Consider the following 16,755-nt stretch of genomic DNA (forward strand, 5'->3'; position numbering starts at 1 on the left):
ACAAAAACTGTTAGTTCTAGCTATTAGCCATTTTAAAAGAAACTGCATTCCTTTAAAGTATATTCAAGATGCAAAGCCACCTATTAATTTGAAGCCACCTGGGCTATAGGGAGACTGTGCAGGAAGGAATGAAAAAGATTTCCTCCCTTATTATAATGCGTTAAAAGCTTTATTTTAACATTATTTACTTATTTTGTGGATCTTTGGGGATCAGAAGACAACTTGGAAGAGTTGATTTTTGCCTTCCATCATATGGACTTAGGATGACTCTCAGAGGATCAGCACAGCAGTGGTAGTGGCAAGTGCCATTAAAGGCTGGGTGGCCCCGTTAAAAGTTTTTTTGTTTAAAAAGATCTACTGTGTTGCCATTTTAACTGGTGGCTTACAAGGTTTTAAAGTGTGACATACTGCAATTAAATTGAAACTAAATAATAATTCTGTGGATATCTGGTCTTTGGAGTAGATACTTTTAAGTACCTGCAGAGTACCTGATAGTGCTGGGAGTTCTGAGAAGTCTGTACATTTCCTTTCTTCAGGAAGCTCATATAGAAGCTGTTTGTGTTACAGTAACTGTGAGATGTACTCAGAAATACCTGTGTGTGTGCTAATATACTTTTACCATTTCAGCCAGTCAAAAAGAAGAAAATTAAGCGTGAAATAAAGATTTTGGAGAATTTGAGAGGCGGTCCCAACATTATCACACTTGCAGACATTGTAAAAGACCCTGTGGTAAGTACAGTAGTTGTTAGCAAGGCAAGCAGGGCTCAGGTGGTGTTGGACCCCAATACAACTTACTTGTTCTGTTTTCACTACCCACCATTAAAGATTGCTTTAAATGTTCTAAATAAGTTAGATGTTTAACCAGCTTAGGTCCTGCTATGAAAGAAGAAACTTAAAACATACGAATATATTTACACACACACACACACACACACACACACACACACACACACACACACACAGTCTGTTATTCTAGCCTAGGAGATTGATAACACTAAAAACCAAATGTGTAAATCCAATCTGCAAACCTAGGCTTAGAGCCGGTGGGTAATAGAAATGTTGGGTCCCCTAGAGCCTTGGGAGATTTCTTCAAAATCCTTCCAAAAATAACCTAAGTGTGCTAATGATCAAAGTGGACACGTTTTCTTACTACTGCAGCAAAGACTGCCACATTTCCCACACAAAGGCCACAAGCTGAAAACTAAAGCTGCCAGGGACAGTACTAATATCTTTTCTTTTTCTTCCCTTAGTCACGAACGCCCGCCTTGGTTTTTGAACATGTAAACAACACAGACTTCAAGGTATCATCCATAAGAAACCATTTCAAACTACTAGATTTTTGGATTATACATAAAGTCTTTTGGGCATGACAGTATAAAAAGAGCCTGCTTTTTGCTTGTTTTAAAAAGAGTGTGTTGCCCCTAGATTGATCAGTGCTACAAGTAGCACTCTGTTTTCCATGTCTGGATAGTTACATTTGTGTTTATTTAGTGCTCTTTGAACAACCAGTGAGTGCATTTACATCTTACCACATTTATTATTGATTGAACAGTTTCTACTGGTGTCCAGACTAGTTATGGTGGCAGTACATGTTAACTTTAGGCAGTGAAGTTCAAAAAAGAATAAATTGTTTCTATACTAGTAGGGACTACATGCAAATTCCTTCAGATCTTACGAACTTTAGGCTATTACTCTGTTTCCTTATTCTCATTCTGTTGGATATTGAACCCAGGTCTTGAGAGTTTAAAGTGCCTGGTAATTCAGCTATCATTGAGCTGTACTCCCTCCCCTGGGGTATGGATCATAAAAGATAATGAGAAAAGGTCATGTAAGATTTTACTATAACACAAACATGTACAATACATATCTCTGAATGCAAATTCTCGAGTGGCCTACTTATTCAAACAGTTCTCTATTCCGATATAACTGAAGAATGTAATGCTTTCCTCAAGTGCACATTTAATAGAGTTTGACTTGCCTTTGTATAAGTCCAGTATCAGGAATGTTACTATCACTAAACAGATGGTTTAATTTGCTTGAAAAAAGAAAAGAGAAACTATTTTAGAATCAGAATGATAAACTCAAACTGTCAGAGAATGCCACTCACCATTTAAAGGTAATTAGATGTAACAATTTGCAGCCTTTTGAGAAACTGGAAAAGTTATATTGCAGATGTTTGCAGAGTGTATCGTCACCAGAGACTGGAATGGCTCTGTTCAATTGGCTCAGCAAATCTTTTTTCACATTTTCATACCCACTGGTGATGATAGTACCAAGTGTGCAGGCACAAGAAGGGGCATTTCACTACTACGGAGGTTGTCTACCAAAATGCCGTTGAAGGGAGTGAGAAGGCAAATGAAAAAGAAAACCCTAGGTTGTAAAAGTGTATCAGTGCATGTTGTGTCAATCATGTATAAGTAGGTTCCAACATTCCATTATAGCTTCAATATGTGTTACGTTATTCTTTACCTTTTCATGTAGAGGTGAAGACTCCAAGAGTCTCTTGAAAGTGAATTTTTGGTGGAGAGGTAGAGAACATTTGAAAAACAAATCCTAATGAGCCAGTTCTTAGTTGAAATTACTATTAATTAGGATGAGAAAATTGTCATCTTAGCATTGCTTTATAGCTTAAATAATTTCATTTTTCTTTAACAGCAATTGTACCAGACATTAACAGACTATGACATTCGATTTTACATGTATGAAATTCTAAAAGTAAGTAACTGTAGCTACTAAGTATTTTTAAATTGGTCTTTGCTTTGTCAAAAAGTTTTATTTGATGGTAGAAGAACCAGGAGATTATCTTTGTAATGTGTACTCAAATCAGGGAGCTTCAGCAGTAGTTATAAACTGTGTTTAGTATTAGACCCTTGGGTAAAGTCTTGGTGATAAAATGGGGTGCAATAGAACTTATAATTAGAACATGTGGGTTTTATGCAACAGGGACTCTTAAGCAAGGCTGGCCTACAACTTACAAGACAGTCCAGTCCAGGGTGGCCTCTCTTGATGATCTTCCTGCTCTAGCCTCCCACATTCTGGGACTCACAGTTAGGACCCACCACGCCCAACTTTGGAATGCCTTTTTTTTTTTTTTCTTTTCAGTTTTTATTCTGTGATGCATGCCAAACAGGTACTTTATCAATTAGCTGTATCCCCAGCCCTTGAATGCCTTAAAGAAAACTGGGAGTGGAAATGACAGTGTGAAAACAACTTTTTTTTTTTTTTTTTTAATGCACTGGCTGCTGATATACTTTATTTTACTTAGGATTCAACAAATGATGCTGGCCTGTAGGGGCAGGCCTTCCTGTAATCCCAGTATGAGGACTGCCCCATGTTCGAGGCCAGCCTGGGCTACAGAGTGAGACTATCAAGAAACAAACAAGATTAAAAAAAAGATTTTTGAACTCCGCCCTCAGAGGGTTATTGTTCTAAAGACTGTTAATTTCTTCTTATAGATTGCTGACTACTATTGGACTTTGAGTTCTAAAGTGAGATCACAAATTATCTTGCCACTCAGTAGTTACAAAGTCAGCTTTATAAGGAAAGACCTGCTTAGAGTTGACTAAAGTTTCTTATTAATCATAGGTTAATATCATGCCAGCTGTTTTAGATTTAAAAGTATCAAAAGAAAGGTAGGCATGTTTGTACATGCTGTTGATCCCAGCACTTGGGAGGCAGAGGCAAGCAGATCTCTGGTTTTGAGGCCAGTCTGGTCTATAGAGTGAGTTTTAGGCCAGCCAGAGTTACATAGTGAAACACTGTTTCTCCTCTCCCTCCCCCGCAAAAAAATAGCATCAAAAGATTATACCTGCAGAGACATCTGATCTTCCATTGGCTCAAGTGGAAAGCAGGACTTAAAGCTGTAGATATATTTGCCCAGTCCTGCAAACTAGGATCCCAGGTTGTCCTTCAGGAAAAACAAGAACTTAGCTAATGGCATTGGTTGACTAAAGGCCAGGATTGACAAACTCAAAGGTGTGTTGCTCCATTCACTTTAACTTAAACTTACGAATTATATTCAGATTCATATACTAGATGACCTAGGTCAGGAGTTGACAAATTTCTTTATAGAGCTGAAGTCTTTGTCCTGCTGTTCAACTCTGCTGTTATTGCAAGAGAATAGCCATGGATGATACGTACACACATAGGCATAGTTGTGTACAGATAAAACACTCATACAAACAGGCAGCTGGTGATTCACACTCCCGCCTCTCAGCTACTGAAGAAATTACTGTTCTTTAAATAGTGTTGGTAGGCTAATTTTCTTCTGAGGGGAATGTGTTCATAGAAATAATTTAGGTTTTGAGTACAAAGTTGTGCAGTTGCTGTACGCTTTGATTCTTTCTGAAGAGAAAGGATGCTGAAATGAAGAACAGCATATACCTATCATCCCAGCACTCAGGAGGCTGAGGCAGGCATGTTGACAAAAGTTTAAGAGTAGCCTGGGCTACAACATTAGCAAGACCCTGCCTTTCAACGAGAGAGAGATGAGATGATTTTGTAGCTTGACTATTAGATCTCTGAGTGTATTTGACTATGAGAACCAGGACTTGAAGAATAGCTGAGAGTGACTGTCCTAATCCTGATCCCCTGGATTGTTGTGAGGCTAGAAGAAAAACAACTTAAAACAATGACTCGTGTAAGAAATTTTTCTTTGTTGCAGGCCCTGGATTATTGTCACAGCATGGGGATTATGCACAGAGATGTGAAACCCCATAATGTCATGATTGATCATGAGCACAGAAAGGTAAAGTCATAGTTAAACTTCTTTTGTAAATAGGATGGAGTTAGCAGTCCATTTTGAATACTTTATCTCTATTGTCTATCTTAGGCTTTAGTACCTGTTAGATACTTGATAAATACTTGGCAGTTGATTGAAATAAGTAATCCTCCATGCCCAGTTTATGTGATACTGGGTGTTGAACTCAGAGCCTCATGCATGCTACACAAGCAGTCTACCAAATGTGTGTATGTTCAGATATATGTGTTTCAACCTTGGATTTTCTTCCTTTGGAGTCATCTTTGGCATTTGTTTGCTTGTTTGTTTGTTTTGGGTTTTTTGTTTTTTGTTTTTTTTTTTTTGAGACAGGATTTTTTATTTTTTTATTTATTTATTTTTTGGTTTTTCGAGACAGGGTTTCTCTGTAGCTTTGCGCCTTTCCTGGATCTCGCTCTGTAGACCAGGCTGGCCTCGAACTCACAAAGATCCGCCTGCCTCTGCCTCCCGAGTGCTGGGATTAAAGGAGTGCACCACCACCCACCACCGCCGCCGCCGCCCAACTGGAGACAGGATTTCTTATTGGCACCTAGGGCTCGCTAATTTGGTAGCTGGCTAGCCAGTGAGCTGCATAGGTCGTTCCACCTGCCATTACTTCCCCAATGCTGTGATTACACATTTGTGCTGCCTTGCTGGTGTTGTTTTTGTTTATGTGTGCTGAGGTTAAAACTCAGGTTTATATCCTTTTATGGCAAGTACTTTGACTGAGCTATCTTCTCATTCCTGACATTAAGATTTTAAATTTGCCAAATCCACCTCTTACACAGTGATGACTGTTGTAGTCTTAAGGAATTTAGGTGCCTAGTTAATACATTTCCCAACACATTCCTTGTAATAGGTTCTTTGACGCTGGAGGTATATGAATGAACAAAGCAGACAAAAATGCTTATCTCTAACAGATAAATGTATTTCAGTCAAGTGTGGTAGCTAAAGCCGTCACGAAAGCAGTCTCAATACTTTGGAGACTGGACCAGGAGATTGTTTTGAGTTCAAGGCCAGCTTGGGTCTACATAGTGAGACCCTGTTTCAGAGAGGTTTTGGAAAGGGAAAGAAGGATGGAGGGATCAGGGAGTATGCAATGACAGATTATAGAAGATACTTTAGTTTTAGATAAGGGATATGTTGTAATTAGAGTTTCTGTTGCTGTGATTAAAAACCATGACCAAAAACAATTCGAGTAGGGAAGGGTTTATTTAGGGTTAGTTCCACAGCACAGTCCATCACTAAGGGAACCTGGAGGACAGGAGCTGAGGTAGAGGCCGTGGAGGAATACTGCTTACTGCCCTTGCTCGGTCATGGCTTGCTCAGCCTACTACCTACCATTAAGATAGTGCAACACAGGCGTGCCTGCCTGCCAGTCTGGTTGGGGCATTTTCTCAATTGAGGTTTCTTCTTCCCAAAATACTCTAGCTTGTGTCAAGTTAAACTAAAACAAGCCAGCACAGTATAGAAGAATGTACTATATGGTTCCATTGGAAAAGTGACAGCTTTGAGAGTACTGGAGTAGACACAGCAATACAATGTAAGAAATAAGTATATTTCAAGAAGAAAAAGAATTTCTCTCCCTGAGTAAGCTATATTCTAGTATAGTATAATAGGTTCTTTGACGCTGGAGGTATATGAATGAACAAAGCAGACAAATATCCTCTAATTTGATTCAGTTGTAGCACTGACTACCTAGACATCATATCAGATTCCTAAGGCTTCCCCTTCTTCCCTTTCAAATGCTGGCTACAAGTCCCAGGTTGTTTTATCTGCACTTTGGAACAGTTGGTTATTACTTTTCTACACAAATCCTTCTCTGGTTCAATTTGCTAGAACATTTCAGAATTACGTGAGTAGATTTACTGATTTGTTCAAATGATATTACAAATGACAACAGATGAAGAGACGCTGAGGGCTGAGTTGTGCAGAGCTTCCATTCCATCTCCCAGCACACTGCCTTCCAGGAACTGCCACATAACTGTCCAGAAGCTCCTAGAGCTCTACTCTGTGGTTTTTATTGTAATAAGTGTGATGAAGTGTGAACAGCTAAGTAGAATGTAGTGGGCTCGGTGGGAAACAAGCAAGACTGGTCTTTTCACATTCTTCCCAGACATGATACAAGACCCATTTGGAAAGGGTATCTTCATATATGATCTGCCAAAACACGTTTTCATACAAGTTTCTGTGATCTAGGGTAGGAAAGAGAAACTTAGTTTCTATTGCTTACCTTCAGGAGAAAGAGGAATGGGCAAAATGAATACACAAGGGATAATTTGCTCTCTGAGGCCTACACTGTGCCAGAACTCAGGCTAGGAATGGAGCTCAGTACCTAGGAAGCTCTAGGATCAAAGACCAGCACACAAAGAAAAAGGCAAAACTTACCAAAAAGTATGTTTATCATTTTAGAAACTTAGAAAATACAGGTATTATGGAGATTAGACAGAAACCATGGATGAAAAACAATGTGTGTGCACTCAGATCATAACATCACAATGTGGCATGCTAGGACAGCAGCATGTGTAGAGCTGAGATAGAAAGAGAAGGAAATGAGGTCGGGGAAGAGAATTTCACATCCTGTAGTGTTCGCAGACCTCTTCTCTGAAGATGGCGAGACAGCAGAGTGCTGACATGTTGTAGCAGAATAGCTAAAATGAAAAAGCAGTGATTTTGCAAAGTTCTGACAAGTGTCAGAGTGAATACTTTGAAGATGCTGTAATTATATGTGACGTGTTGGTGTTTGTTTTGTTTTTTCTTTCAGCTAAGGCTAATAGACTGGGGCTTAGCTGAATTTTATCATCCTGGCCAAGAATATAATGTCCGAGTTGCTTCCCGATACTTCAAAGGTCCAGAGCTACTTGTAGATTATCAGGTAAGAAGAGAATGGAAAGTACGGTGCTGTTCCTGTTCTTATTTTGTGCAGAATTTGCAGAAATGTCAGTTTGTGCTTTGAGCAAGCCATTTATTATATCCATAGCTGTCCTTTTTTAGGTAAAGTCTTCTGTAACTTGTTTTGTTTGTGTGTGGTAATGTTAAATTATGGTCCTAAATTTACCAAAGCAAAACCAGAAGATACCCAATAAAGATCCTCTTGAGCCGGAAGGTATGTTGTGCATAACTTGTAATCCAGCTTTTAGGAGGATAAGTTCAAGGCCAGCCTGGACTACATGAGTCACTCTTTTTTTTTTTTTTTTTGGTTTTTCGAGACAGGGTTTCTCTGTGTAGCTTTGCGCCTTTCCTGGAACTCACTTGGTAGCCCAGGCTGGCCTCGAACTCACAGAGATCCGCCTGGCTCTGCCTCCCGAGTGCTGGGATTAAAGGTGTGCGCCACCACCACCCGGCCAGAGACACTCTTTTAAACAGAAGGATGAAAAAAAAGTCTGTAGATCTCCTAACTTGAGCCTCAAATGTAAAGAGTATACACGCATGCACGCACACATCTTCCCGACTTGGTGGTTCACACTGATATCCTTGCACTTGGAAGGCTGAGGCAAGAGAATTGCCACAAGATTAATGTCTGCCTTGAGTTACAATATAAGACCTTGTTCCCAAAATGGAAAAAAGGCAGATGGGAGAGATGGCTCAGAAGTTAAGAGCACTACTCTTGCAGAGGACCTGGGTGCAATTCCTAGCACTGGCATGTGGCTCCCAACAATTGGTTAGTCTGTCCTCTGCAAACACTGGTACATAGGCAGTACACACACACACATACAGGCAAAACATGCATAAACATACAATTACAACATGACAATACATACACACAAGCAAAACATGCATAATTACAATTACAGGCTTTTAAAGCCTCGAGGTGGTGGTGCATGCCTTTAATCCCAGCACTCGGGAGGCAGAGGCAGGCGGATCTCTGTGAGTTCAAGGCCAGCCTGGTCTACAAAGCGAATTAGTTCCAGGATAGCCAAGGTTGTTACACAGAGAAACCCTGTCTCAAAAAAACAAAGCAAAGGGGCTGGAGAGATGGCAAGAGCACCAGCTGCTCTTCCAGAGGTCCTGAGTTCAATTCCCGGCAGCCACATGGTGGCTCACAACCATCTATAATGGGATCTGGTGCCCTCTTCTGGCCCGCAAGCATGCATGTAAGCAGAACACTGTATACATAATAAATAGATAGATAGATAGATAGATAGATAGATAAATCTTTAAAACAAAACAAAAATCTTTTTAAAAAAATATGTGTGTGTGTATGTATATATATATATTAAATTTATTTAATTTTATGTTTATGAGTGCTTTGCTCAATTGTAAATCTTGAATATCAAATTTGTGCCTGGTACCTGTGGAGGTCAGAAGGGGGCATTGGATTCCCTGAAACCAGTTTTAGAGGTCTTTTTGTGAGTAGCTATGGGGGTACTTGGGCTCTAACTTGGCCCCCTGGAAGAGCAGTCAGTGCTCTTAACCACTGAGCTGTTTCTCTAGCCCCAAAATAAGTTGTTTTTTTTTTTTTTGTTTGTTTGTTTGTTTTGTTTTTTCAAATGGGAAAAAAAGATTTACCCAGTATTTTAGAATTCCTTAGGAGACACTTTCCATACCTATCCTTTCTGAGGTTCTGAGCTGTTATCAGATGCCTTAAAGTTTCAGGCTGTACCCTAAAAGTTCCATCTCTAGAATTCTAAAGAATGTATCCTTGCTAGTCATGGTAGCGTGTAATGGTATGTGCTTTTTAATCCCAGAACTCAAGAGGCAGAGGCAGGCAGCTCCCTTTGAGTTCAAGTACTGTAAGAAAGGCATAGTGAGTTCTGGGACAGCCAGGGCTGTGCAGCGGTGCCATTTCAAAGAGGTAACGAGGTTGGGTAGGCCTTCTCTCTTAAGGGGATCCTTGGATTTCTTCACATAGTAAAAATTGCAGGTTTTCTTATGCAAGTGAAGAAAGCAGTTCAGAGTAGTATTACAGTTTGTTTTAAAACTGAGTTGAGGAGCTGAGATGACTTCAGAAGTTAAGAGTATATGTTGTTCTTGTAGGAGACCCAAGTTAGGTTCTCATAGCCACCTATAGCTCCAACTCTAGGAAATCCAGTGCCCTTGATTGAGGGGTGGGTAGTTTCACTCGTGCGCATACTCCACTCACCTGTACCCTGTACACAAATACACATAATTAAAAATAAGTCTTTGGGGAAACATAAAACTGGTTGAAAGAAGGGTTGACAATGTAGCCTAATACATTGGTTTGATCCCCAGTACTGAAAAAAACAAACAAACAAACCAAGCCAATAACTGGATGAATGAAACCATTAAAAGACTGAAAAGGGGTACATGAATGTGTTATTGGTGTTTCACTATGAGTGAAGTAATTTTTAAAATACTTTTTTAAATGTCTGTTTTGTATCTGGAAGTGACAAGCCTGGGAATTCATATGATAACAATGCTTTCTTTAATGCAGATGTATGATTATAGTTTGGATATGTGGAGTTTGGGTTGTATGCTGGCAAGTATGATCTTCCGGAAGGAGCCATTTTTCCATGGACATGACAATTATGATCAGGTAATAACTTGTTACTCTCATTAAGAAATTTACTGACCTAGTATAAAGATGGCTAGATCTACAAACTTATAAGAAACTTCAGTGGATCTGGGTTACAAGGTGAACTTCAAACCAGCCTGGGTTACAATGTTTAAAAATTAAAAACCCACCTGGGTTTTGCATTCCTTTAGTCCTAGCACCTGGGAGGCAAAGGGTATGTGGGCATGTGGGTCTCTGAGTCCGTGTCCTACATACATGTAGACAAAACACTCATACACATAAAATAAAAATAGATCTCTTTTAGAAATATTTTCTTCCATGTGTTGGCTTATATTTAATAGTGCTCTGGTCATTTTCTCCATATAAATTGAGTTTAGATGTATATATTTGTATATCAATAGAAATGTAGATGGTACTTTGAACTAATTATACTTGCCCCTTAAAATTCAAGGAACCAAGAGAACTAATGATAATAGGATAATCAATGCCTAGTTCCCTTTGGGCACAGTAAACATTTTATTTCGTTTTTTGAGACAGGGTATCTCTATGTTGCCCTGGCTGGCTTGTAGATCAAATATGCCTGCCTCTACACCCACACCCATACCCAGTGCTGGGATTAAAGGTGTGTGTCGCCACATCATGCCATTCAGCATAATGGGCAGTTTTTTGTTTGTTTTTTTGCTTTAAAATACCTTTAACTAAACACAACCCCCTGGGAAGTTACAGCTTTGTGTCAAGTGCCATACAGAACTGAAGGGATATAGAGGTGAAGAGGAATACCTTCAAATAGCTCATTATCTGTCTATAGGCAAATCCAGCAGTAAAAGCAATTGACTATAATAATGTAAATACAAAAGTGTGACAAGCTCCAAAAGAAGAGCCATCATCATTTTAGTTGTGATAAGGCATAGAGACTATCAGGGGCTTTCAAGGGAAGAAAAAAACAGGTGAAGTAGTTGAATTTTTCTGACATTTTCACATTGAGTGGACTTAGGGATTTTATAGGAAATAACTGCTACGCACCAAAATTTGAATTAATCATTAAGAGGTAACATTTATTTATAGGGCATATTAGTACCTTTTATTTAATTCATTTATTATTAGTTCTTATTTGGTGATATAATATGCTTGTTGTGTGGGTTTTGTTTTTCTTTAATATTAGTTGGTGAGGATAGCCAAGGTTCTGGGAACAGAAGATTTATATGACTATATTGACAAATACAACATTGAATTAGATCCACGTTTCAACGATATCTTGGGCAGGTAAGTCTCAGTCTCTCTCTCTCTCTCTCTCTCTCTCTCTCTCTCACACACACACACACACACACACACACACACACACACACACACACACACACACACACACACACAAAATCTGTCTGTGGTTTGGCGTTTTGGATCCTGTAAATTGCCTTGTTCTCTTTACCAGAAGTGTAAGGTGTCTGATCTGGTGCTGAGGATGCTGTTTGAGCTCACTTGATAACATCAGATTGAATGGCCATCTGTCCAAATAAATTCACATAGAAAAGTCTTGAGTGTGAAGGTTATAGTTGGAGGTTCCTGTGAAGGGAGTTTCAGTAAATGTGGGAACTAAGGAGAAGAACAAGTTGAATCAAACGTCGGAGTCTCTCCTGATGGTATTTGCATCTTAAATGGCAGTACTTTGTAAACAGAGACATAGACTGATTTGCTGACAGTTCCAGGGCAGTGCTAATGAGACAGACTAGGAGTACACTGGCCACTTCATACAAGACAGACTTCCTGAGGAAAGGCATTTATTATCTGCTAAGTGGCAGAATTGGTCAAGAATAACGATAGGGGAGGAGTACTGACTAGCTCAGCCACCTGACTGCTGCATGAGTTTATTTGTATAAATTATAAATTTATCATTTAAAAACCTAAAAATGGTTCTTCAAAGGGGGAAGCCCCGGGTTTCTCCGTGGTGCAACACTCATTTCCAGTTACCAGTTAGCGTCTGTCTGTCTGTGGGTGTTATCCCACAGTTGTCCCTGTGGTGTAGTAGTTATACAAGACTGTTCTTTGGATTTTATCCCTCTTTCTTTTGTTAGGTTCTGTACTCCATGTCCCATTTCTCATTTCTAATTTTGCCTTACAGACATTCTCGTAAGCGATGGGAACGCTTTGTCCACAGTGAAAACCAGCACCTTGTTAGCCCTGAGGCCTTGGATTTTCTGGACAAGCTCCTACGATATGACCATCAGTCACGGCTCACTGCAAGAGAGGCCATGGAGCATCCTTACTTCTGTGAGTCCACTTGTGTAGCCTTTCACTGCCCAGCAGACTAAATGAGGCAGAGGAGAATTTATGTAAGAGGTTCACCACAAGTTTCCAAGTCAGATTGGACTACATAGTAAATTTCAATCCAGGCTGGGTTATAAAGTAAGAATCTATCAAAAAACAAAACAAAACAAAACAAAAAGAAATTGTTGCAAAGATTCTTGTCTATAGACATTTATTTTTCTACTATTTCCCATTGGCTGGTTGGACCTGGTTGAATATAATAGGTGTTGACCTGTTTCATTTGTTGGAGAGAGCCAGTGAGGTTTACAAGTCTGAACTATTGTATAAATCATTAAGGTTTATAGGTATATAGCCAAATATGCTTCTGTGAGTGAAATGATACTAACATCCACTAGACTCACCGTGCTATTTGTTTCAACATTGGATTGTTCCCTAAAGAATAGTGCATTGGTTTTCCAATTAGTCTGGTACCCTGTTGCCAAGTCCCCTATAACTAAAATCCGTATGGGGATTGGTATGAAGAGTAAAGTCTATGCTTATAACACTAAGCTATACACAGCAAATAGCTTTGGCCTACTCATTCTCCTCATCTGGTGGACCAATTGACTGATTATGAATTGCTATCTTGGCCAGGTTAGATTGTATTATATCCATTAAACATTCATTTAGCTATCTTCATTTTGAATTTAGCTCCATAATAGATATTTAACTTACCATCCTACCATTGTATTCAGACTTGGTTTTTAACCACAGGTCTACAGGCCAATTGTTTATTATGCACTATTTATTGGATTTATGGTGAAAGTAGTTGTCACTTTATGTTCTAGGAGTGATAAAGAGTATAAATTAAAGGTAGCAATTGAAGGTAGTCACTCTTATTTCTCCCCAACTAGTTTAGTACATCAAGCAGAACAGAACCTAACCTTGTTGCCTGTTTTCTAGACACTGTTGTGAAGGACCAGGCTCGAATGAGTTCATCTAGCATGCCAGGGGGCAGTACACCTGTCAGCAGCGCCAATATGATGTCAGGTTGGTTGATTGGTAAATTCTCTTTAGAACATTTAAAAGAAAGTTACTGTTTTTAGTTAGTTTCAGTTCCTTCTTTGTGCTTTTCTTGTATACCTTTCCTTCTCTATAAATGGTCTACATGGGTAGGTCTAAGAACATTGACATGCATTGTGTGGAAGCCAGAGGTTACACTCAGCAATGGTTGTTAGGGGAGCAATCCACTTTGTTTGTCGTTAAGAGTGTGTTTACCTGAGTGTATGCATGTGCACCACAGCACAGGCTGTCTCCCTGGGACCCGCCAATTAGCTGGCCAGACAGCCCCAAGGATCTATCTTCCCCACCTCCCTAACCCTAGATTTGCAATGGTGCACCCTACATGCAGCTTACATGGGTGCTGGGGATCAAAAATTGGTCACTGGGTGTATATAATCTGTGCTGCTAGATACTCTGGATATACTTGTAGTAAGTAGGATAGCAACATTGTCTCCCTTCAAAATTCCAGTATCCCTACAGAGAATTTCTTGCAGAGACTTGAATTCCCAACAAATCATGAAGAACAAGGAAATGTATATGTTTGTTTGTTATAATTGCTTTTTTGAAACAGGGTTTTGTAAGGCTCGAAGATATTTTTTACTATATATTCCTTTAAGCCTTTTATATTTTGAACCATGTACAAAAATCTCCCGTATTCATAGTTTTATTTACTCATGATTTAAAAATACAATTTGTCTGAAATCTATCAAGAGAAAACATACTCTTAGAACTTTTGTTAGAGTTTTTGTTAAATTATTTTATGACTGCCTACTTTATAAACTAATCTTTATTGTACATATATGTATATAGAAAAAACATTGTGTGTGTGTGTGTGTGAGAGAGAGAGAGAGAGAGATGTTGGGTACTCTCCAGGCATCCTGGGGCCTTGGAACACATCCTCCACAGGGGGCAGTCTTGTATTTGGAGGGGAGAGACAGAACTTGCTAATCGAGGGCAAGCTGACATGTAATTGTAATAGAAATGGAGAAGAAATCAAATGGAAATAGATTCCAAATTACAGTCATAATTTAGAGTCAAGAATTCACCTTTCTCCACTAAATGACCGTTGTAGATTGACAGTTGGTTCAAGTCCTGTCCTGTTCAGTATGGTAGGAACTGCCCACACAGCTATTTAATGAAAACTGAGTAAAAGTAGTATTGAGTCCCCAGTTCTTGTAGCCACATTTCAAATGCCTGCTCACCACATGTCTAGGCAGAGGTCATCCTGTGAGAAAATGGGATGCAGAGCAGAGAGATTCTAGACAGGCTGCTGGTGGTATCTGTGTGTAATTGTCAGTTAGCTGCCTGCTAAATTCATTGATTAGGACATGTCGTTTTAACTTGGATTTGTACAGATTAAACTTTGAAGTATGCCAAAAAATGTGGCCAAGAGAAGTCATGAAGAATTTTGTGTTAACTTTTGGGAAAGTTTAATGGAACGTTTGTTGGCTACAATTGGAGCGCTTGGTGTCTCTGGCTCACTGTTGGCTGTTCTTTCAGGGATCTCTTCAGTGCCAACCCCTTCACCCCTTGGACCTCTGGCAGGCTCACCAGTGATTGCTGCTGCCAACTCCCTTGGGATGCCTGTTCCAGCTGCCGCTGGCGCTCAGCAGTAATGACCCCCATCTATCTCCTGATGCCTAAGCAGAGGTGGGGAAGTCCACCCTCTCCTTGATGCAGCTTGCGCCTGGTTGGGAGGGGTGAGAACTCTTCAGAAGCACCGTGTCTGAACCGTTGCTTGTGGATTTAGTAGTTGAGTCATAAAAAAAAATTATAATAGGCTGATTTTCTTTTTTTTCTTTTTTCTTTCTTTCTTTCTTTTTTTTTTTTTTTTAAAAAAAAACTTGGACTTTTCATAACTCAGGGGATTCCCTGAAAAATTACCTGCAGGTGGAATATTTCATGGACAAAATTTTTTCTCCCCTTCCAAATTCAATTCATCACCACTAAAGAACAAAGATAAACTGGCCTCAGTCCCAGCTGCTGCGTTTGGATGGAGATTTCTTCCCCTTCCCACATTGCTCTCCCCACATTACTACATTCTTGGGGACTGGATCTCATGCTCTTCCCCAGAGATTATAAAATGTAGCTTATCAAGGGAGGTGGGAAGGAAAGAGGCAGGGAGGACCCAGTCCATCCTGAACACTGCTCTGCTGGTCACTCCATCACCTTTCTCCAGGACTCGTCCATGGGTTACTCCAGCACTGGTGGAGGTGGATCTGTCTTAGTTACATCAAGATGTTAAGTCACCCGACTTGCAGACAGATCCTGAAGCTTCTTTTCTGAATGAATCATGTCTTTCTGACCTAACCCTAAATCATTTTAATTTTAGTTTAGTTTGAATCTGTCATACTTTCCCTCCCGGGCTCCTGTTTTGGTCTTTCCCTTTTCATCTCCTGACATACTGTGCTTGATAGCTGGTAGGAGAGGGAAGGCAGAATCTTTTTCAGTTTTCTTTGACTTGGCCATTTTGAAGTCAGTTAGTTACTGGGCGTAATTTATTGCTTTTTAAAAAAGAAATACTGTCCATATAAGTTTCATGCTAGCACTCTTTAAGAGCTAACGGGTGATGTGGCCACACTGGGTTCATTTTAAGCATTGTACTTTTTTCTCCTGCCCTCCCCTTTCTTCACATGCCATCTAATGAGGAGACTGCTCTCAGAGTTGTAATTGTATCTGAGGCAGGAGCAGAGCCACCATCTTCAGTGAGCCGGAAATGGTAGACCTGTAATGTGGGAAACTATCAGTTCTCTTGTTATGGCCCTGCTGCCATCCCTCGCTGTGTGTATATATATAATACTTTGTCCTTCATATGTGAAAGATCCAGTGTTGGAATTCTTTGGTGTAAATAAACGTTTGGTTTTATTTATCAAGGTTAGATTTAAGTTCCCTGTGTAAAGGTCTCGCTGGGTGGGTGTCTCACATTCAAACCTGAAGGGACTACAGCCCATACCATGGAGGCTTCCCAAGGCCCTCATTTTTATACACCCCTCATTCGACCCATGGTACTGGGCAGGGCAGAGAGGCCTTAAAAAAAGCACCACAAGCCAAAGCGTCTCTGGGGATTAAGGATCCTTTGCCATAAAACTCATTCTGTGTCTCAGCATTGCAGGGATTGGGGATAGGACAAGTCGCCAATTTGTGTGTTTGTGTGTGTGTATAAAGTGGACTTTCCACTGTAATCCAGCCACCTAAGTTTTATCAGGTGCTTCACTGAGGA

At 39.8% G+C, this 16,755-nt stretch overlaps 1 protein-coding gene across 1 annotated transcript in view; it reads left to right on the forward strand.

The window, feature by feature from the left end:
• The window catches only part of Csnk2a1 (casein kinase 2 alpha 1), a 41,899-nt gene extending 25,490 nt beyond the window's left edge, over positions 1-16,409 (forward strand). The window contains 11 exon segments of the mRNA XM_037205296.1: positions 628-729; positions 1,251-1,301; positions 2,656-2,715; positions 4,664-4,747; positions 7,521-7,631; positions 10,152-10,253; positions 11,395-11,495; positions 12,349-12,497; positions 13,437-13,523; positions 15,036-15,106; positions 15,108-16,409. Of these exon segments, the coding sequence (XP_037061191.1) occupies positions 628-729; positions 1,251-1,301; positions 2,656-2,715; positions 4,664-4,747; positions 7,521-7,631; positions 10,152-10,253; positions 11,395-11,495; positions 12,349-12,497; positions 13,437-13,523; positions 15,036-15,106; positions 15,108-15,179 (990 nt within the window). The 3' untranslated portion in view covers positions 15,180-16,409.
• The last annotated feature ends 346 nt before the right edge of the window (positions 16,410-16,755 follow it).

The sequence above is a fragment of the Peromyscus leucopus genome, chromosome 4 (assembly GCF_004664715.2).
Source record: "Peromyscus leucopus breed LL Stock chromosome 4, UCI_PerLeu_2.1, whole genome shotgun sequence".
Classification (NCBI taxonomy): Eukaryota; Metazoa; Chordata; class Mammalia; order Rodentia; family Cricetidae; genus Peromyscus; species Peromyscus leucopus.